The sequence below is a fragment of the Synchiropus splendidus genome, chromosome 19 (genome assembly GCF_027744825.2).
Source record: "Synchiropus splendidus isolate RoL2022-P1 chromosome 19, RoL_Sspl_1.0, whole genome shotgun sequence".
Lineage (NCBI taxonomy): Eukaryota > Metazoa > Chordata > Actinopteri > Syngnathiformes > Callionymidae > Synchiropus > Synchiropus splendidus.
The window spans coordinates 11,118,867-11,140,705 of record NC_071352.1 but is presented as its reverse complement, the minus strand read 5'-3'; the positions used below and the strand labels follow the sequence as shown (position 1 = coordinate 11,140,705).

Below are 21,839 nucleotides of genomic sequence, written 5' to 3'. Positions count from 1 at the left end.
ACCTCAGTTATTTTCTTCACCAGAGGCATCTGAGACTGTGCATCAATTCATTACTGCACTGACTGGGAACAAAAGCTTTAGCAGCGCTTCACAAAACTGGCGCAACATAAATGCAAATTATGTAAAATAAGAGGCGGCTTTTATATTCAAGTTCATGTATTATTTTGTATTCACGCTGTAAGACTTTACTAGATGTGGACTGATGTTTGTGAGTCACAGAACGTACAATTATGAGGGTAGAGTTCGTCTTTAAATAAAAAATACTGGGTAAGAAACAGTGAAAATAGCCACGACTTCCTGCTAACTACTGCTCAGTTACTTTCCTTCCCTTGTGTTTCCAAACTGCTGCCTCTAGTTAACATCACCTGCCTGATGACACCTTTGCTTCTTCCTCTCCAGTTTCCTTTTCACTGCCTCTTTTTTTCCCCCCTTCTCTTTCCTGACACCTTCTGGTGCCGCCCTGCCTTGGCCTCAGCAGCAGGAGGGTTCACTTTGAGCGGATTAACACGGTGCCCATTAAGGGCCAGCGCGCTGCCCGCCGCGGCACCAGGAAGCACCACTCCCTCTCCAGAACCCTGCTCAGGTAGGACAGGAAAGCACGAGAGCGCCAAATGTTCATGACAGGACAAAACTCCTGAGAAGCGTAATGGCAAGTGGCTTGGACTTTTACGCATTAAATCCTATACACAAATGCTCTGTTTTAGCTTTTAAAATATGGCTATTATTTCCTTATACAATTCAAAACATCTGCATTCTTTAAACATTAAATCTATGAATGAAATGACACGCATGTCTCTGTCAGTGCTTTGACTAGATGTGTGTGTGTCACGCGTGAGGTAAATGCTCCACATTTCAACTGTAACCAGTCGTGTGTGTGAAGAGCGACGCGTCAGGAAAGGTTGTGGAGTGCTGCTTCTAATAAGCTCCGGCTGTGTCTCCACTTTGCTTTCAAGAATGTTTCCACTTCCTGTCCTCAGGCTGTTTGCTCTGGTACATATTAGGCTCCCATTTCAACAATGTGATGGCATGTGCAAATAATCTTCCCAACGTTGGAGGGATTGTTTAGTGGAATGCCTGAGCATGATAAAGAAGGAGACGGCGGTGTCTTATTGCTCCGTCCGCCGGGTGTGTGTGTGTGTGTGAAAGTGTCCACCTGTTTGCCCCAGTGAATCTGGTCTGAAACATGCCCGAGCCTGTTCCTTTTTCTTTCAGAACCGGAACACTGTTTCACATAAGGGGCAGTTATTTCTGTGGTGAGTCGACATTTAAGGTCTTTTTTTTTTTCGACCAGGGGAACTGCGGATTGGTTTGGCGTCAGTAAGGACAGTGATGCGACGCAGAAATGGCAGAGGAAGAGCCTTCGCCACTGCAGCCTGCGCTACGGGAAGCTGAAGCCTCAGGTGATCCGAGAGATGGACCTGCCCAGCCAGGACAACATCTCCTTGACCAGCACAGAGACGCCGCCTCCTCTCTACGTGCCGTCATCTCAGCATGGCATGCAGAAGGTAAAGTGTGTCCCTTTAAAATGGAAACCGAACAGCATGTCTCATGTTCATGTTTCAACTCAAAAAAATGTATTTTATATGACTGATATCAACAATTTAAAAGGACATAAACTAGCTACATACATGAACATTTATTGTAAAAAGCATGTTAAGTGTACAACTCAACATTGCCTTCACACTTTGTTTTTGTCTCATTCAGTTTTCAGAAAACATTTCTACTAAAATCCTCAAAATATTTCCAAACAAAAATGTTTCTTCATATTCATTTTATAATATGAAGAAACATTAAATCTTCTATTTTTTTCAGGATTTGGTTTTAAATACATTATTGATTTATTGTGTATTTTTGTGCGATCTTTAAGTGATTTTCTAAAAATTAAAAATAAATAAATATGTTATGTCTCTAGCTAATTTATTGAGCTACATTAATTAATAATTCTTAAAATAATTCTTATTTTACTGTTTGTCCCGTCATAATTTTAGTTTAACTTATTGGCTTCAGATAATTCTAACTATTTAGAATTAAATGATTCAGAGTTCCAGTGAAGGGTTACGTTAGCCTACAACTGTTGAGCGACACCTAACATTTTTTGCTCAGATATAACTGCTTAAATATATGATTTTTAAAAATCTGATCATTGGATCATGAGTGATATTTTTTTATCCTCAGATTGTGGATCCACTAGCACGAGGACGAGCTTTTCGTATGGTGGAGGAAGTGGATGGTTACAGTGTACCTCAGACCCCTATCACCCCTGGTGCCGCCTCGCTTTGCTCCTTCACCAGCTCTCGCTCAGGCCTTAACCGACTGCCTCGCCGGCGAAAGAGAGAATCTGTGGCTAAGATGAGCTTCCGGGCAGCCGCCGCTCTGGTCAAAGTGAGTGATCTGGATCAGTGTTTGAAACCGTTTGCAGAATCTAACCTCACTATCACCTCCGCCAGGGTCGCTCTATACGGGACAGCACCTTAAGACGCACTCATCGCCGCAGTTTTACCCCCGCCAGCTTCATGGAGGAGGATGTGGTGGACTTCCCAGATGAATTGGACACGTCTTTCTTCGCCAGGGTGAGGAGCTTCACTGAACTGCCGTCCACAGCAGTGCAACACTCTGACTGTAGCGTCTTTATTCACGCAAGGATATCATGATGCACGAGGAGTTGTCCACGTATGCCGACGAGGTCTTCGAGTCACCCTCGGAGGCCGCCATGAAAGAGGCCGACCCCGCGGCCGGGAAGGATGAGATGGAGCTGACCGGCAGCGCTCTGGATAAAACAGTGCTGGAGAGAAGTCACCTCATGCTGTGAGTTCAAAATAGCGAGTTTTGACTAAAATGCCAGGAAACATAACACAATATCTTTGACTTTTCTTAACCTTTTAGCAAGATTTTCATTGCTCACAGTACACGCCAAAACAATGAAAATATTCTTGGGTCATCACCTCTGAAATTCTTCAAAAACATGAACCTTCTGCCTCCAAAAGAAACATGTGTCTAGTGATATGAACACAATTGGAATGTAAACGGTGTGAAAATTTCATGTAGCTGTGACCGGAGTGATCACTTTGTTGAATCACTATCAGCAACCTTTGCTTGACAAATAAGTTAACTTACCTTACACCCGCTGTCAAGTTGTGCACGGAGGTTACGGAGATTACTCACTAGACCTGACGTGTTTTCTCTCTTTGTGGAGATGCAGTAGAAGTACAATTGCAGTAATATGAATGCTGACTTTTACTGGCATTTTCCAACAAATAAACATACTTCTGTGTACTGCCAGACCTCTTGAGAGAGGCTGGAGGAAAGCCAAAGAAGGAACTCCAGGGCCACCAAAGGTTCCCCTGCGTCAGGAAGTTGTGAGTGTGAACGGACAGCGACGTGGCCAGAGGATCGTGGTACCAGTCAAGAAGCTATTTGCCCGAGAGAAGAGGCCGTACGGGCTGGGGATGGTTGGCAAACTCACAAACCGCACCTACCGCAAGAGAATCGACAGCTACGTGAAGCGTCAGATAGAAGACATGGACGACCACAGGTCAAGCTCCTTATCATTGGTTCCACCATCATCTCACTAACAAGCTCCGTCGTCTTCTCCAGGCCTTTTTTCACGTACTGGATCACCTTCGTCCACCTGCTCATCACCATCTTGGCGGTGTGCATCTACGGGATCGCTCCAGTGGGTTTCTCCCAGCACGAGACGGTTGATTCTGTAAGTCGCCTCCTCCTTTTTCACTCCGCGTTTTGAGTCACAACAGTCATTGCTTGTTATTTTCTCGCTCATCTCCCAGGTTTTAAGAAACAAAGGAGTATATGAAAATGTCAAGTTTGTACAGCAAGAGAACTTCTGGATTGGGCCAAGCTCAGTAAGAAATGTCCTTTAATATGCATCATAATCGGGTGTAAGTTCAGTAACTTGAATAGCTCTGATGTAGAGCGATATTTATTTTTGCATTGATGCACACCATAATCTATGTTTTTTTATATTTTACGTTTTATGTTTTATAGCAATTTCTTGATGTATTTTTCTTCATTTAAGACTTCCAGCTAGGATTCTTTTTTTGAGAAGACAATAATTGTAACATTTTATTTTTAAAAATGTTGATCCCCTAATATTGTTATTGTGTTTCATTATTATTCATTAATAACTACATTATTATTTTTTTGTATAATAGGTATAAAAGTATACAGTATACATATACCAGCCGGTTATTTTCCTGATCTACAGGAATCTCTGATCCACTTGGGGGCCAAATTCTCGCCATGCATGCGTCAAGACAAACAAGTGCATGAGTTCATCATGAAAAAAAGAGCCATTGAACGCAACTCAGCCTGCTGCGTGCGCAACGATCGCTCCGGCTGCGTCCAGACCTCAGAGGAGGAATGCTCGGTTCGTACAAATCATCTTCAGTTTTATACTCCAGCTCCACTTGACACGTCGTGTGTCTGCTTTCCAGAGCACTCTGGCCGTGTGGGTGAAGTGGCCCAAGCATTCCAGCACTCCACTGCTGAACGGGAAACCCAGGCAGTACGGGTCGGTGTGTCGCCAAGACCCGAGGTGCTTCGGATGAAGATCCGCTACCAGAAAAAAATGGAAGTTTTTTTTTGCTCACTGAATGATTCATTTGTAGGATTTGTCTGGAGCCCGCCTCGGTACCACCTCATGAATGGCCTGATGACATCACCAAGTGGCCCGTGAGTGCACTTCAAATTCTCCACAGACTGAAGAGGCTCAGAAGTCGAGTGTTCAGCTGCTGCAAATGCATTCCCCCTCCTCCTGTCTCCTAGGTTTGCACCAGGTACACCACAGGAAACCACACCAACCTGCCTCACATCGACTGCGCCATCACAGGACGACCCTGCTGCATCGGCACCAAAGGGAGGTATGTAAACACTACCCTTCACTCGCCACGCTGTGCCGGAGACTGACTCTCGCCCCTTGTCGTGACAGGTGTGAAATCACTTCCCGGGAGTATTGTGATTTCATGAAGGGCTACTTTCACGGCGAAGCAACTCTCTGCTCCCAGGTAATTGGTGTCAAACAACCTGCCACATCAGGATAGAAAAAATAAAGACTAAAATAAGCACTCACCATAGCAGTCAGTGCTAAAACAGTACTATTGGATTGGATTTTTATCCGTCACAGCTTCCCACAGACCATGCACTGTGTCTTGCTTTATTAAAAGGAGCCTTGTGTTGCAGCGATGAGCGAACATAAAACTGATAACAGCCAGGGTAAAACTTTCACGTCTTGAGTCTGGAAATATATAACTTAAAATCTTGTTTTTCCAAATCAGACCTTCATGTGTTCCTTGTGTTAGAACGTCCTAAAGCTGTTGTAAATATTAGTTGTAAAGTTTTGTCGACACAACACCCGATGACTGTTCATTTGTGGCGAGTAACGTGTAAAAATAGTTGTTGTGGTTTAGCAGTATGGTAGTTTGAGCGTATGGGTGGCTTCAGGACCATGGTCAGTTCACACAGCAAGTGAAGTCAGGAGTGAATAAATAATCTGTGAACAAATATAAAACTACAAAGTGATTTACGTTTTGACAGGATACGTTTTTGGCTTTAGAAATGCCATGTGACATTGAACACCAGGTGGCAGTAGCATTCTAGATTGTGTGACACTATAAACAAGAAAGCAAGGCCTATGTAAATACCACATATTAGTTGTAACAAAGTTTCTTTTGTCATTTTGTCTCGGCACCAATTCCAGATGCACGACTGTACGCTATACAATGTGTTGCTGTAACCAAAACATCCATGATAAAGGAGACCTATTGAAGATAGTGGATGGAAAATTTATGGTTCAAAAATTTTAGTACGGAAGCTCAAAAATAGAGTTTCAGTCGTCTGTGTACTGGTTCAAGTTATTTGATAAATTTGGTACCAAATGTTAAAATGTGATTCATCAGGATTCAATATTTTTTGGAATATTGTAATACATTTTAATAGTTTTTTTAAATGAAGTCCCTCCTGTGATCATCACATTGGAAGGAGGCAGATCAACACAAGGGCAGCGCAGCACAACACGAAGAGTCAAAGATATATTTTCCCCTTCATTCTGACTGAGCTACATTTAACAACAATGTGAAAACACATAAAATCTAATAAACTTTATGCCACGTCCCGCAGGTACACTGCATGGATGATGTGTGCGGACTGCTGCCTTTTCTCAACCCTGAGATCCCAGATCAGTTTTATCGACTCTGGCTGTCACTGTTCCTCCATGCTGGGTGAGTCTGCGAGTCATTTCCAGAGGATTTCTGTATTGTGTCATTTGGGCCCTACATATCAAAGACTTTTCCATAAACAAGTGTTTGTTTCAGTGGCCTCACTTTTTAATCGACAGTAAAAGCATTGGTGAAAATCCTCATGGCACCTCACGGCTTCTTTTGCTTCTGTTTAGCAACTTTTATGACATTTAATCCCCATTTAGTTCATAATCCTGTCTAGTGAGACCCTCTGTAACCGTCTCAAAATGAAGTAGTGACCGTCCTGCTCCTATAGAGATTTAAATGCATCAACAAAAAAATCATAAATGTGTTTGTGGAAAAGTGGATTTGGATAAACCTCCTCGGAGCACTCTGTGTATCATCAGTGGATCATATTGTAGCAGTATTTCCTGATCCCAATAGCTACTTCAATGTGGTGAATAGTATATTTACACCGTCTAGACTTCTAAATCTGGATAGCACTGAAATATTCATTGTTTATTTCTTTAAATTTCTGCCTACTCTGGCTTTTCCAACAATATTTTGCCTGGGTAAGTGTCTGAATTTTTACGTACGGACCAAAATATAACGCTATTCTGGAGTATGTGAGGCTGCCAGTGAGTGACAGAGCTGAGCTCACAGTTAAGAGGCGCAGTGCTTCATCTTCATGCAGCCTCTTATCGGCCATAAGGGTAATTAAACAGAGTGCACGCCACTTCACCCACTCATTGACGTCCAGACCAATTTTGTTGATCGGTAAAGTCATCTCAGTCAGCTGCGGAGAGCAGACGGATAATCTCCCTGGGCACGTGAGGCTTGCTCAACTGTCCTTTTGTCCTTCCAGAATCCTCCACTGCCTGGTCTCGGTGGCTTTCCAGATGACCATCCTGAGAGACCTGGAGAAGCTGGCGGGGTGGCTACGCATCTCCATCATTTACATCCTCAGTGGCATCACTGGCAACTTAGCGTCTGCCATCTTCCTGCCCTACAGAGCTGAGGTGAAGGTTGCACTTCGTGGCAGGTTGTGTCGTGTTAAACAGCTTGACATAAACACACCTACTGTCACTCTGAGGTCAACTTGGTTTTAAACAGAACTGACACATAAAAATGTGGAAGTCAATGTCAAGTTCCCTCTTATTTTGAGAGTATCTACTGAGACTAACTGAAGTCCACTCAATAACCAAACAACTGCAGAAAAACGTTTAAATTTGATAAAATACAAAATGTACAAATGATGAATATTGTCCTCCAATTTACTGCAAAGCGGAGTGAAATGATACAAACTAAAGAGCTTTTATAGTTGGAATACATGTACAACGTATGCAATATCTATCACAACATTAGAAAAAAAACGCATTCATATTTAATTCTGTATTTTTTTCACTTATGTTTAGTTAGTTTTGCGTCCCTATCTAGTGACGTCACCGGGAAATCGATAGCCCGTTCCTACTTCCGAATAACGCTATTTCATATAATAACGCAACCAGACTGCTAAGACCCCGAGAAAGAAGAGTCAACAACACAACAGAAAAAAAATTCAAATTTTTTGTTTGCCTGCTTCAATTCTTCATGTGACCGAAACCGAATAAAAAAAAAAAACAAAAACATGTTGAACACACAGTCAGTCAATGAGCAACACACAACTCAATAAAATACTGCGGCCCTACCAGGTCTGTGTGTCCTTCTCTGTTCTTCGGCTGGTGTTGGTACATGTGTTGTTGACTCTCAGCTGTTCTTAGCGGGTCTTAGCAGTTCGGTTGCGATTTGAAATAGCGTTATTCGGAAGTAGGAACGGGCTATCGATTTCCCAGTGACGTCACTAGATAGGGACGCAAAACTAACTAAACATAACTCCCGTTTTCCATATATATATATATATATATATATATGGAAGGTGAACTGTGTGATAAATAATATTGATGGTACTAATAAAAAAAAAAAAAATGTTTTTTTTTTAATCTTTTTTTTTTGCAGGTGGGTCCAGCTGGCTCTCAATTCGGGATCCTGGCCTGTTTGTTCGTGGAGTTGTTCCAGAGCTGGCAGATCCTGGCGCAGCCATGGCGAGCCTTCACCAAGCTGCTGTGCGTGGTGCTATTCCTCTTTGCCTTCGGGCTCCTGCCTTGGATCGACAACTTCGCTCACATCTGTGGCTTCATTTCCGGCTTTTTCCTGTCCTTCGCCTTCCTACCGTACATCAGCTTCGGCCGGATGGACATGTACCGCAAGCGCTGTCAGATCATCATCTTCCTGCTGGTGTTTCTTGGGTTATTCTCGGGCTTAGTGGTGCTCTTCTATGTTTACCCCATCAAGTGCGACTGGTGCGAGTTGCTCACCTGCATCCCGTTCACGGACAAATTCTGTGAAAAGTATGACCTCAACGCTCACCTCCACTGAGGGGTGAGGTACGGAGGTGTGGACTGAGATGTCAGCCATGTTGTGTGTCCATTCTTCCCTGTGTGCGTCTCCATCTCTGTGAAAAATGAATGTTTTTCTTTTCTTTTTTTTTCTACTTTGTATGTGCAAGTCATCCCTCGATCGCTGTTCTGTTCATTGTGCCTGTTCAGAGCGCTGACATACATTCTGCGCTGTCAGTTATGAGATGATATTTTGGAGTGTCTTTGCTTTAACATTTGTCATTGAGCACTTCAACTGTTTTATCCGTAGAAATATGGCTCAGGCTGTTTGTCTGCGCTCTGCACAGACTCGCTGTCAGTCGTCCAGTGAACCAAAGGTATGGCACTTGTCAAAGCTCCCCGCTGCTCCTCACTCTCCCACACAGTCAGCCAGCGATGGTACACAGGAAAGAATTTCTTTTTTCTTTTTTTTTTTTTTTTTTTTACAATCGTGCATCAAAGACAGATTTTATTAATATTCAGGCAACCTCACAGAAGCAGGGACTTTAAAAGAAAATCAGATATTAATACCTTTGGTGCCTTGTTTGTAAATGTAACAACTACTGCCATATTTTTGTTACATTATGCTGAGCACTCCGATGTTATCTTTTATTTTGTTAATGGCTTCTCAAGAAGTGAAGATTGTTTTTGAACCTGGTAGTGTTTTAACTACCTGTCTATTCACATGTAACTGAGAACAACAGTAAAAAATGTAGACAAAATGCTGTCGACTTTTCATCTCGCCAATGGGCTTTTAATTCTGCATTCCACTGACGTTATTTATGAAAAGAGTCTCATGTTGGTAACAAAAAGAATCAGTATTTACATCAGAAAAAGACCTTTTTGAGTAGGATTGAGTGTGGTGTTCTCAGTCCAGACTGTGAGACTAGCAGCCGCTGTTTCTTCGCGTGTACGCCTGTCCACGGAGAAGGTACTCCATCTCTTGGAAGTGCATGTTGGAGACAGTGATGGCTGATGGGCCTCTCTCCTTGAAACCGGCCTTGCGGTAGAAAGGTACCAAAAAGTCCTCACAGATCAAGACGGCTCTTCGGAGGCCCGGCATGCAGCGCAGATACTGCAGGTAGCGCCACAACAGGATGGAGCCTTTGCCCTGCTGGCGACAGTGGCGGTGCACGGACAGCACGTGGATGTGTACGGTGGAGCTGCCTGGGATGTGTTGAGTCATGGCCTCCTGAGAAGTGGTCGAAATAGACGTGTCAAATCAAGCTTTTTTTTTTTTTTAAAACAAAGGTGCCCAGACCTGTGAAAGACGCTCTTTGTCCCAGCCAGAGCCGATGATGAACGCGACAAGCTGGCCCTCCTCAAACCAGCCCAGGGACAGCTCAGGACACTGGCCCAGGAAGGTCAGGACCTCGTCCAGGGTGAGGGGACACTCTCCTGACACAGAGACGAACGCTGGGGGTGAAGACGGACAACACATTAGAATGGAGGACGGGATGCACGCACTTGCTGCACAGCAACTTATGAGCTTCACCCTGCCAATATTCTTTCATTTTCTACTGCATTGTGAAAGCAAAGTGGGCTTTAGTGAACATCAAATAAAACACAAAGAAATAAAAAATTGAAACTGTAATGTCCACAAAGTTGCAAAGAAAAATATTTTAATTTTTTTTTGCTTTGACCCGATACTTCTTTTTGTCTTGCGGCAGTTGCTCTAAAATACATATTATTTAAACATTAAAAATATATGCATTTTTTTAAAACTGTAAAATAAATAACTTAATTTAAATAAAGTTTAACCTTTATTAGCATGATACAAAATTGACCAAAAAACAAGGATAATATTAATTGTAACTTAATAATAATAATAATATATTAACTACGACTGAACTAAGTGGTGCTTAAATGATGATGTATGTATGTATGTATCAATTACTACTTGTTATTTTTTATCATAAAAAGCTGCTATATATATATGGTTTTAATATATATATATATATATATATATATATATATATATATATATATATATATATACACATCTTCTTTTTTTTTTTTTTTTTGACAAGAAACTTGCCAATGAACCAGTGGCTGCTACATTTTTCTAAACTTTGGGACAATAATAATGAATTCAATTCAACTACAAGAGGTGTATTAACCTACTATTTGCACTGTTTCCTAGCTCCATCTTACCTTCCCTCTCGATTTCGAACACGCTGATGGCGTCCTGTGGCGTGAGGTTCCGGAACTCGCTGGCCGGGAGTGTGTGTCGCCTCTGCCTCAGAGGACTGACCCCTCTGACCGGTGCCTTGAGAAAAAAGGGCCTGAGGAACGGAGAGCCGCTGAGCTGATGCGTCATGTTGCCTGAAGACTTCTTCCACTTGTGTCTCGCTGATGCTGCTGACTGAACCTCTTCTGCTCTCTGTCCTTGATGGGATGAAGCTGACTTTCTCTTGTCCCCTCCTCACTGATCTTGGCGTCTAAATCGCTCCCCCTCAAAGTCGGATAAATGTCTGCACGTGCCCTCAAAGTCCACAAATCCTGAGCCTTGCAAAAGTGTATCTTGTTAATTCCTGGAAACCCAGGTGAGATACTTATCGAAGCCCATTTCCGCCAGGTAAAAAAATAAAAACTTGGAGAAAACCAAACAACAAAAAAAAAAACACCAAGCAATTTTTTTTTTTTTACCTGGTGGAAATGGGCTTCCATACACATTCTTGCAATGTAGGAGAATAAAAAATCACCAACCAAAAAAAAAAAAAAAAAATCACCAAGCAAAAAAAAAAAGATTTTTTTTTTTTTGCTTGGTTTTCTCCGAGTTTTTTTTTTTTTTTACCTGGCGGAAATGGGCTTCCATACACATTCTTGCAATGTAGGAGAAAAAAAATCACCAACCAAAAAAAAAAAAAAAAAATCACCAAGCAAAAAAAAAATGGTGATTTTTCTCCGAGTTTTTTTTTTTTTTACCTGGCGGAAATGGGCTTCCATAGATACTTGTTGCCGGGAAAAAATAAAACTGTAAAAAAAACATTTACTTCTAAAAAAAAGTAAATAAGGATTTGTAAATTGTGATGAATTATTTTGCTCATTTACTCACAGTTTCAAGGTGACAGTTTAGGTTTTATTTAGGTGTTTACTGTCCCACCCTGCATCTTTCCAGCTCAGAGGTGATGCACATGTTTTCAGAGATGAAGGCCGTGCGTGCCAATTTGAACCCCACAGCTGAGTGGTGAGATTTGTGTGGATCGACGGCGGAGTGAATATGTGCCTCAGAGAGGTTTAGCTAATTGAATGAAGGAGCTTTCGTGGTAAACACAGTGTCACAAGCAACAGTGTTGGAAGCTTAAACCCACAACACCAGACCAGATGTCGCAGGTAAGGAATGGCTCATGGAGGTGTGTTTTACAGGGAGATGGCAACAGATCTGGAGTTTGGGAGTAAATAACTCAGTTTGCTGGAGAACACAATGGTCACAATAGTAACCACATGAACTGGGGCATTAAGAGTGTTTGAGTTTCCAAAAATCTGGTTGTCAAATTCAAAGGATTTGTGTTAAAAAATGCTATCATTTGGCCACAGTACTGTTTTAAATCTTTAAGATTAAAGTATTGGAACTTTTTCAGTGCCAAAGTTAATGTTTTCTTGTCATAGCAAACAGCTTTTTCCTCCCCGTCTGACCTGATTAAAATGAGTTTTTGGTCATTCATTTCATTTCCTGAGAGCTATTCAAAGAGCTATTCTTGTACTTAAAGCCTCAACATCTAAGCCTCATCGCTGTCTTCGGACCACAGGTTGTTGATGTGTGGGATAAGTTGAGAGTGGGGCCACATCACATACTGACCGTTGAAATAGTTCTAAAAATGCTGGTTAAGATTCATGTTCTGCAAAAAGGACCAAACAGGAAAACATGCACTTCACATGAAAAAAAAAAAAAACATTTGAAATATCGGTTAGGCTGCATCACAACAGACTGGATGGATTTACTTCACTGCTTTGCTTCTAACTGTCATGTTTCCACATCGAGCCAGAAAGTCCACTTGTCCATTGTTGAGGTGTTGTGTTTACAAACAGCCCAGCAAACAAACGTAGCCTGCTGAGGGAGGTAATAACCAAACAATAAATAAAACACTCATTATAAATTACAATATTTTATAAGCAAAAATGTAGGTTAGAAAACTCACGTTAATTAAATAAAATATATACTTAATACTATAAGACAAAAAAAAACAAACAAAATAAATAAATAAATAATTTACGATCAAAAACAAGAGGCTCAATGAAAATAAGGTCCAAATTTGGGTCCAAAAAAAGGTCATAATATATTCAGTATATATTTGCTTAAAAACAACTTGAAAGAAGTGAGAAATAAAGTGGATTCAACTTAAGACTAATCTATAGAATATAGATCCATGAAACCACAGGTCAGGAAAAAGCATCCGTATGAAGTACAGTATTCAATCTTTGTTCTTTATTGTTATACACATGCTGCTGTACACTGGAGGAGAGGCAGGAGGAGACTTTACAGAGAACCACACACTCCACCTACTGGGTGGGTCTAGTCCTGGATACCAGGTCCGAGTGGTCAGAACAGGGACAGGAAGGCACAGTGTCATGTAGAAATGGCACAGAGGAGAGAAATAATAATAATAAAAACAAGCAAAATCACATGCAAAATACTTGGACTTTTGCAATGCTGTTTGCCGCGTTGCTGTTTAACCTTCATGAATGAATGAACGGCCTTCATGTGCCAACGGATTTAACATTGACAATACGTTGCCGCAAGACAACAAAAATGGTGTCACAATGGCGTCCTGTTCTGCGCATTTGAAAGACTATTTGTGTCTGATGCAACAAGCAGCAGTTGTATATTTGCAAAGGCACGTACAGCTATATGGTTGGCGCTAACTGGTGGTGGACCGACGTCCAACTGCTGGCTGCGGCGACATCACGTAAGCGACACTAAACCACGGCGCAGATCGGACGTCAAGCTCGCTCACTGTGCCACTCGAAGCTTGCTTCAGCTCTTTATAAATGTTCCACGTTTTAACTGTAAGGGTCTGTATTTACACGGATGTTATATTCTGCTCTAGTCGACTTATCATACACTGAAATCATAAAATCTGGAATGAACATTTTGGTTGGAGTGGAAAAACATACACACAAAAGGACACGCGAGAATACGATTTTACATTTCGGCTTCAGTCAAATCTTTAGAAGTATTTCATCAGTAAGTACATACAGTTCCATTAAAAACTAGTCTTAGTGTAGCGTTGTGATAAAAAGAATCAATGTAAGTGTGCTTAAATATCTCTGCCATACACATGAGAGCGGAAATCTTCTCTTCAGAAACACTTAAAAATATCAGATGTTCACATGGACCATCCTTAAAATGCATCTCAAAACGGAGCTGATTTTAACTCTGACTCGTTTTTATATTATTTTTTTTTGTATAGCGGTGGTCCATGTAAAGACCACAGATGAAGTTCTTTGTTCTGCATGGTCGCATGAAGCCTGGAGAGGTGGGCGGGTCAGAGTCAGGGCCCCAGGTGCTCGTCCTCCATGTGAAGGCTGCTTGTTGGATACAGTAAAGGCTGGCTGGAGCAGTTGGTGCTCTGGCTCTTCAAGCTTTCGGTCGACTCGGACGAGCCTGGAGTGGAGAAGGAGGGAGTGAGCAGGGGGCAGCGGAGGGAGAGGGACGTGGGCGGAAGCCTACATACCCCCACAGTTACTCCTCCATACCAATAGAGCAGGAGTCAGGACCTAGAGCTGGTCAGAGCGAAGAAGAGCGAAGGGACAGGGCGGCAGAGAGGTTAAGAAACCAGAGCTGGAGCGACATGCAAAAGGAAGAGCAGTCTGAAGTGGTGAAAGTTTAAGAAGCTCAAGCAGACTTGAATCCTTCATGTTTTCAAGTCGCAAGGTCGGGGATGAAAGCCGTCCAACTCACCAGGCAGAGAAAGGTCACCGGGGTCGCCGCTCTCGGTTTTTGTTAAGCTGCTGCGCTCGCTGCTGCAGTCCTGTAAGATGTCGCCTCCTGCATGAAGCCTGTCTTCTGCATCACAGAAGGCAGCAGGTTGAAGCACAAGCTTCCACCGTGTTTCATGTTTAATAATGAGACAACACTTGCCATCATCTGGGGACAAAGACTCGGCCGCGTCCTCTGTCGCTGTCGCCTGGAGGAGAAGGCGCCGACGCGTCAGAACGCTGATGTGATGGCAGAGTGGGTGAGAAGACTTACGTCTGTGGGAGCCGGGCTGCTGGACAGAAGAGTGTGAGGCTGAGCGTCAGACATCTCCGACAGTTTCTCCTCGTCCTCCTCCTGGATCGGAGAAGACGGAGACCGAAGGGTGCTGGAAGAGTTCACAAAAAAATAAACAAGTTATTACGTAATATATCACTTTCTAAAGGTGACATGGAAAGAACTAACTCATGGGAAATGAGTGCATCTGTCTCCACCATTATTCAATTACTAAATTAGAATTGCAATAATCGAAAATGAGAGCCAAAACACTCGTGATGGGCTGGTGAGGCTTCATGAAACAGTGTCCTTGTTTTCAGAGTCCACTAGATGGCACTCTTCACTCTAAAATCAACAACCATTTCAGATAAACCTCACATCAGATGAAAAACAGCACTTCAAAATATACATTAAAGTACAAACAAAACATAAAACAATGCAATTTTAATACCTGGGACCTCTATAATCCTTTATTCATATACGTAAGTCATACAAAAATGTAGTAATATCAAAAACCAAAAAGGATTTTAAGGCCAAAGACAGTTCAAATTACAAATAAAAAGTAGTGGTGGGACTGATCACACTGATGCACATGAAATTCTTATACATTTTCAAAACATTAAAAGAGCTTTAGTTTAAATAAGACGATATAAAAACTTGTATATAGCCACCATTGTGATTTATTGTGCTATTGTCAAACTGATGCAAAATAAACAATATTTTGTTGTTTAAATGTATGTATGGCTCCATTATTTGATTCAGTCATATACCAAATTTAATAGAATCCCACCCCAAATAAAAATAAAAATAAATTAAAATCCATAAATTGCGCACATTTGTGAGGAAATTCCTGAATGAATGAAAGAAAAAATACATTTTTAAATGTAATAAATGACCATGTTTCAGAAAACATTAACAGCTGAACTGTTGTATCATCACATCAGCAACTTCAAACGGCGTATGAACAAACACATCTATTGTGTATGAACAATATCAGAGTCAAACAGAGTCTCTCATCTTGAGACAATATCTACCTGTCAGGCGACTTGCTGACTTTGCCCTTCTGCAGGCTGCTGTCGCTCAAGTGCTCCGGGGAGCTGAGCTGCCGACCGTCGCCGCCGAGACCACCCGAGAAGTTGATGTCCTCGTAGAGAGGAGCAGAGGGGATGGGTGGGGACACGGAGCGGAGGCCGTTCAGGGCCTCCAACAGGGAGATGGGCTCGAAGCCCGGGGGCACCGAGTCTGTGCTCTGCTGGAACACAAACAGGAAAGTAAGTGCAAAAGCAAACGGAGCTGAATAAAGCGTTGCACTAACAGAGTGCTCGTCATGGTCCATCGTCTGAGCCAGAACCGGACTGAAGGAGACCGGCGAGAGCGCTCCGGGCTTTTTCCTCACAGCTCTGATCTGCAGTAAAGCTCTGAAGGCTGGTGGAGAACACAACACGTTAGACCCGACTTATCCGGGAACATTTCCTCGACAGGAATACTGACGCAGCCTGCAGATGGGGCAGTTGTTGGCCTGGTAGCGCAGCGTGTCAGCGCAGGAGTTGCAGAGACACAAGTGTCTGCAGGGCAGGATAAGTGTGTCGCGCAGATCGGACAAGCAGACCACACATTCATTACTGTTATCGCTGTTCTCGTCGTCGGAGGGCTGAGGACCAGAGAGCAGAGTCACCAGTGGCCTTCGATCGGGACACGTTTTGAGGAGAGAACTCTCTTCAAACCTTGGTCTCCTGGTTGTTTTTGTTTTCGATCCCATAGATCTCCTGTAAGAGGTAGCTGACACGATCCACCTGCACGAAAGAAAACAAAAGCTTCTCTTGTTACTCATTGTAAACCGTTTCAGTTACAAGTACGCACACAACTTCAACACAACTTAGACATCATGAACATGTTCAGGTGCAGAAGCGACTTCTATTAGTTACTTCCATCATCACTGACTGTTTTGGGAGACGCAATGTTAATTTAAAGGACAAAAATTGTCATTAAAAATAAAAAACAACTGAAGTAAAGCGGTGGACCAGAATCTAGTGAGGTATAATTGTGAAAAACTATGGGTAATATAATGATTAAAAATGACTGAGAAATAACACTAAAACCTAAACTAATAAAATATAGAATTATCTCGTGCAACAATGTTTAATAAGATAAAAAGAAGTAAAAATCTGGGCCTAGAGGAGATACATATTCTATTTATAAAAACATTGTTAATATAAATCATATTGGTGAAATACACTGTTGAATAAAATGAAAAAATGTGTGAAAGGTAAACCATGAGATGGCGTGGGGCAGCTGTGTAAATATTTACATACATGGTCTTACTTTTCAAATCATCAATACTTTTCAAAACTGGGGGTTAAAGGAAGATGTCTTAAATATTTTGGTTTTGTAGATGAAGGATTAGAACTTACGATTTGCTTTTGTTTCAGGGGCTTGACCGAAAAACTGCCATCCACGTGCTGCCGAGGGAAAACAGCTTTTAGACTTCACGTTGCGACTTTTTCATTCAGACACAATGACGTTGTCGAAATGTTACATACTCTTTCAAACGCGGCCAGAAGTACATGAGCATGACCCAGACAATCTGCCAAAGGATCAAAGTTCACTTTTATTGTACTGCGATTGCACGTAGAAATGTTATCCAAGTGTCTTATAAACGTACCATCGCCTTCATCCACCACCGCTTGGATGACCATCGGAAACATGCCTCGGTCAAGGTCAAAGTTCAGCTTTTAAATAAATAAAAAATTCAACATTTTAACTGGCATCACAGATCAGGATTACTTTTGTCGTTTTACAAAGCTTTGGACACTCACGTCTTCCTCCTTCCACTCGCTGAAGTCGATCTTGAACGACGGCATGGAGAACTGCTGGTTCACTCCTCTCTTGTAGTGAACAGTCTCCGACGCCAGAGAAGCCTCTTTGGGGCTGTAGCTGCACCAGGTAGAGAGATGAGATCAATATGTGCACGTTTGAATCACAGACAACAGACAAAAAAGATCCCTTCAGGAGGCATTCCCAATCGCAGTTAAAGTTTGAGGAAAGAAGTGGGATCATGACAAACAGTAGCCACATTAACCGACGCACCGCGTGAATCAATCACCAATGCACAAGAAAAACAAGAAAATCAGCTTGACGTCTTGACAAAAACTTCACTGTGAACTCACTTTCATCTCCTCCAATGTCTTATCTGCCGTATCCATGGCAACGGCTGGTTGCTAAGGAACCTCACAGTCTATTCTCGTCTTTGTGCTCTGAGGCTTAACTCTCACTCGTAATAAAAGTGAGATTAAGAAATGGGCCGAATGATGAATCACTCAGTGGATCGACGGTTAGAAGAATTAAGAAATGACAATTACGTGGGATTAGTGAAGACCAATTAACTCTCTAAAAGACTGATGTCAGAGTGGAGAGCTCTTGAGAAAGTTTTCCTATATGTTTTCACAATGAATCCTTACATTGCCATCCCGTTGGAAAACTCCTCGAACGCTTGACAATAGAGAGTGATGGCCACACGAGCGTCAGCATCGAACGTGAACTCCACTCCGTACTGGACCTTCGGTTTCGCTCCCTCTTCTCCAGAACCATCCAAATCGTCCTTGTACCTAAATCAGATATTTATTATAAACTTGAAAATTACATTCCCGCGACCTTGTTCGACTTACCTGACCAAGCGCAGCGAGTCCTTCCTGATGTTTACCAGGCTCCTCAGAGTTTTCACCGGCTCATGCGGCGCAGGCGTCACATAGGGAAACTAATGATCACAAAGCAGCATGAGGTTTAGATTAGAAATACAGTTGTGTGCGTTCAGTTGCGTTTACCTGAACTGGCCGATTTCCAAGAAAATTCAAGTCCATGTTCTCCCCAAACAGATAACCCTCGGGATGAGGGGTGTCGAACTTCTCCCCTCCCATGAAAAAGTGACTTGCAAAGTAATTTCCTGAGAGACAGAGGAGATAACAGACAGCCCGTGTCACTATCTTCACTTGTAATGCATTCTGAAAAACATTGCAGAGGCAAACTATAAGTCACTGTACTAACACGTACATTATGAATTATTTATACACACGACATTTGAGTCAATATATTTGGAACATTATCTGAGTTTCTCAAGAGGAGGACAGGATGATGGGCTGCTTTAATACAGATTCTCAAGCAGGGCGATTGTATACAGATCATACTCAACAAAACATTTTTATCAGAAGTCATATGCAATAAACACGACTGTCAATAAGCTACACGAAAAGAGGTGCAATAACGAATAACGTAAACTGTAACTGCGGTGTTAACACTGCGGGTACATTTACACAACCACCGTGATATTAAATGTAAAACAAATAACGCATTAAATCAGCATTTTAACATGTTAGCTGAAGGTGAAGACCTGATTTAGGAGGAAACCTATAGGCCGAGTTCGCCTGGATGTCGATGTCCTCTACACCAGCGATACGGCGACTCAGGATGGACCCCATTTTTCCAGCTAACGGTGCGTCTGACTCTCCAACTAGTGCTCCTTTCTGGTGGATAAGTTCACCAAACGACTGACGGAGTCAACCGGAGCAGCGACGTTTCGGCTAATTCCACATTTTCTCGGTTGTTGGTCGTCGGTAGCTAAGCTGGAGAAGCTAACAGGAAGCAAGGCGAGCGGAGCTGTTGTTTTTGCCAGGGCTCCGTGCGAACGTCCAACCGACGCTTGTGATTGGCTGTCACCAAGAGAGACATGAAACTGGGTAGCGTTTGTTTTGTAACTACGCACCGGCCGCTGGAAGGGCGGCCTCAAAATCGAGTGCAGGGGAAAGCGGGTGAAAAAGCAGCGTTGCTGACTTCAGCGAATCAAACTAACAAATCAAAACTACCTGGTAAAGTGGAGAGTTCGACTTAAAATGATTTAATAATGAAATATATAACACATATAATAATGATTTAAGAGTGTATGTTGCAGTACGCATGTGTCAAAATGACGCAGATTCACTTTCACTTCTCAATTGAGAATTTAAATCGAAAATTACTGGTATGATAGTGTGACAAAAGTATTTTAATTGAACAAACAAACATACAACTATTTAAACACACGCGAATTTAAGCTGGATCGATTAGAAACGTTGCGAGATCAACCACCAACAGGCTTGGAATTGAATTGAGAAATATGGTTCTCGTCTGCTATCTAGTGGACAAAGAGGAACAATTCAAGTTATGAAGCGCATCAGGAATAAACCATTTAAAAACACAGATTTTTAAGTAGCGAATTGAATTTGGTACGTTTGAACAACAAAACATTGTTTATTTTGCATCACTTTGACAATAGCAGGTTAAATCACAATGGTGGGTATATTCAAGTTTTTCATATCACCTTATTTAAATAAAAGCTCTTTTAATGTCTTGAAAATATTTGTATCAGCATTTCAAGTACATTCAGGGTAGTGGAAACCCTGGTGATTGTGTAGCGAAAAACATCCCCAAACCAAAGCAAACAGATGCTTTTGTTTGCTTTTGTTCAGGGATTCCTCCATGTTTGTTGTTGTTGTTCTCATCCTAGCTGCAACGTGTCTTGTGCATCAGTGTGATCAGTGGAGCAGGAACTCCTGCACTTACAAAGGTTCTGTGTTGTCTGGAGAGCAAACTGTTCAATTAAATTAAAACAATTAAATGTGATTAAAATATTTAACGGGTTGATTATGATTAATTAACTAATCCCGATTAACCCGTTTCAAGTGTAATATTCTATTACTTTTATGGACAAATAAATGAACAGATGAACATCGCATTGAACTGACCACAGATTAAATGAATTTATTTTCACCTTCTTTCAGTAAGCACTTGCCTCCTCAATAAAGAACTGTACAATACAAGAATATATGGGTCTTTTGGTTCACAAAAACGCTCTAAAGATCAAACAGCACACATAAATATTATTTACAGGAGGGCACACGTGTCAATCTCTCCATCGGTGTCCACACTGAGCGTTGCAGCATTTGTAGAAAGTGGTCATGGGTTCATCAGCAGAGCGAGTCTGGATCTGCATGAAGTAGGCTCGAGGGTGCTCACATTTGGGGCATGTTTCTGGAAGCAAACAGGTTGGATAAACGCACAAACCTAAGTGAAAATAATACCGACTTCAACATGATCTTCACCACCAAACTTTTTCTCCCAGGTTTGTCAGTCTTCAAAACATACCATACTGGCTGCCCCACCACTGCATGATCATTTCTATCAGACAGTTTTTAACAACAGTTGAACTCTGACTTAATGTTCATGTATGAGATCTGGAGGAACTAAACTAAATGAATCAATCAAAATCTGGACTCAAATGTGCATATGCAAGCAACTGTTGCCATAAAACTAGTAAATCACACTGCTGGTAGATGTTATTATTATTGACACTACACAACATCCGTCAAAACCATGTGTGCATCACTCTTTTACTCCCAAAACAGGGGTGTTGTCAAAACACTGCCCATGCTTTCAAACAGAATCCAGTTATTCCATGAAGGCACAACTCGTACATGACAATAACAATATTTTGCCCCATTGAGTTTCATGTGGAGATGTGTACATTAATATACAACTCACCATTGGGTTATTGTAAGTAATATATGGTTATGTTTTCGTATTTTCATGCGTCACTCACCCGCGGTAGAGTCCACATTCTCCCAAGCTGCCGCTCCTCCAAGAACATCGTCCACCTCCTTTAGTTTCGGGTATTTCCTATTATTTACCTGAAAAAGACGGGCACACATGTCGTTTTTAAAACCACAGTGGAGTTAGACTCGAAGACTTTGTTACCTTTCTGGTGATGTTGTGGACGTAGGGACAAGTGTTGCAGGCGAACCTCAAACACTTGTGTCCCTCCTCGACTATTAGCACGTTCCCACACGTTGGACAAAACATAAGCATGACGGCCGATGATTTTTAAACAGAAAACGGCGACTTAAACCAGAACTTCGTGTGACTCATGTGGCGAGCTACGCAGTCAGCTGATGCAAACTGGTGTTACATTTTTTACTGCTCGGTTAGAAACACTAGGACGCAACAAGCGCT

At 42.0% G+C, this 21,839-nt stretch overlaps 4 protein-coding genes across 9 annotated transcripts in view; 1 reads left to right on the top strand and 3 right to left on the bottom strand.

Moving 5' to 3' along the window:
• rhbdf1a (rhomboid 5 homolog 1a (Drosophila)) overlaps positions 1–9,327 on the top strand; it is a 29,787-nt gene extending 20,460 nt beyond the window's left edge. Inside the window, exons 4-19 of one of the 2 annotated variants that reach the window (XM_053851218.1) lie at positions 476–583; positions 1,292–1,505; positions 2,176–2,382; positions 2,448–2,570; positions 2,642–2,805; positions 3,281–3,532; positions 3,595–3,706; positions 3,786–3,860; positions 4,223–4,384; positions 4,452–4,552; positions 4,626–4,689; positions 4,783–4,877; positions 4,946–5,021; positions 6,133–6,233; positions 7,057–7,210; positions 8,187–9,327. In XM_053851218.1, the coding sequence (XP_053707193.1) occupies positions 476–583; positions 1,292–1,505; positions 2,176–2,382; positions 2,448–2,570; positions 2,642–2,805; positions 3,281–3,532; positions 3,595–3,706; positions 3,786–3,860; positions 4,223–4,384; positions 4,452–4,552; positions 4,626–4,689; positions 4,783–4,877; positions 4,946–5,021; positions 6,133–6,233; positions 7,057–7,210; positions 8,187–8,606 (2,428 nt within the window). In that variant the 3' untranslated portion in view covers positions 8,607–9,327. The remainder of the gene's footprint in view (positions 1–475; positions 584–1,291; positions 1,506–2,175; positions 2,383–2,447; positions 2,571–2,641; positions 2,806–3,280; positions 3,533–3,594; positions 3,707–3,785; positions 3,861–4,222; positions 4,385–4,451; positions 4,553–4,625; positions 4,690–4,782; positions 4,878–4,945; positions 5,022–6,132; positions 6,234–7,056; positions 7,211–8,186) is intronic. The other variant, XM_053851219.1, reaches the window with a different exon arrangement.
• Positions 9,228–10,946, bottom strand: aanat2 (arylalkylamine N-acetyltransferase 2). Its single transcript, XM_053851220.1, has 3 exons — positions 10,760–10,946; positions 9,867–10,021; positions 9,228–9,797 (listed from the first exon to the last, which is right to left on the bottom strand). Exons 1-3 carry the CDS (start codon positions 10,923–10,925, stop codon positions 9,492–9,494), a joined length of 627 nt encoding a protein of 208 aa, XP_053707195.1. The 5' UTR covers positions 10,926–10,946; the 3' UTR covers positions 9,228–9,491.
• Positions 10,947–13,019: 2,073 nt separating this feature from the next.
• mgrn1b (mahogunin, ring finger 1b) lies at positions 13,020–19,482 on the bottom strand. Of its 5 annotated transcripts, XM_053851492.1 has the most exons (17): positions 19,186–19,482; positions 18,623–18,741; positions 18,467–18,555; positions 18,260–18,406; positions 17,618–17,735; positions 17,464–17,530; positions 17,342–17,385; positions 17,213–17,260; positions 16,526–16,594; positions 16,293–16,452; positions 16,117–16,226; positions 15,836–16,050; positions 14,802–14,913; positions 14,691–14,736; positions 14,511–14,615; positions 14,284–14,332; positions 13,020–14,213 (listed from the first exon to the last, which is right to left on the bottom strand). In XM_053851492.1, exons 1-16 carry the CDS (start codon positions 19,271–19,273, stop codon positions 14,292–14,294), a joined length of 1,578 nt encoding a protein of 525 aa, XP_053707467.1. In that variant the 5' UTR covers positions 19,274–19,482; the 3' UTR covers positions 13,020–14,213; positions 14,284–14,291. The 5 variants fall into 5 exon arrangements, with proteins under 5 accessions (XP_053707467.1, XP_053707466.1, XP_053707463.1 ...); XM_053851491.1 differs by having other exon boundaries at positions 15,836–16,226; XM_053851488.1 differs by lacking the exon at positions 14,284–14,332 and having other exon boundaries at positions 15,836–16,053.
• Positions 19,483–19,953: 471 nt separating this feature from the next.
• Positions 19,954–21,785, bottom strand: polr3k (polymerase (RNA) III (DNA directed) polypeptide K). The gene is made up of 3 exons (XM_053852157.1): positions 21,585–21,785; positions 21,430–21,517; positions 19,954–20,861 (listed from the first exon to the last, which is right to left on the bottom strand). Exons 1-3 carry the CDS (start codon positions 21,693–21,695, stop codon positions 20,734–20,736), a joined length of 327 nt encoding a protein of 108 aa, XP_053708132.1. The 5' UTR covers positions 21,696–21,785; the 3' UTR covers positions 19,954–20,733.
• Positions 21,786–21,839: the final 54 nt, after the last annotated feature.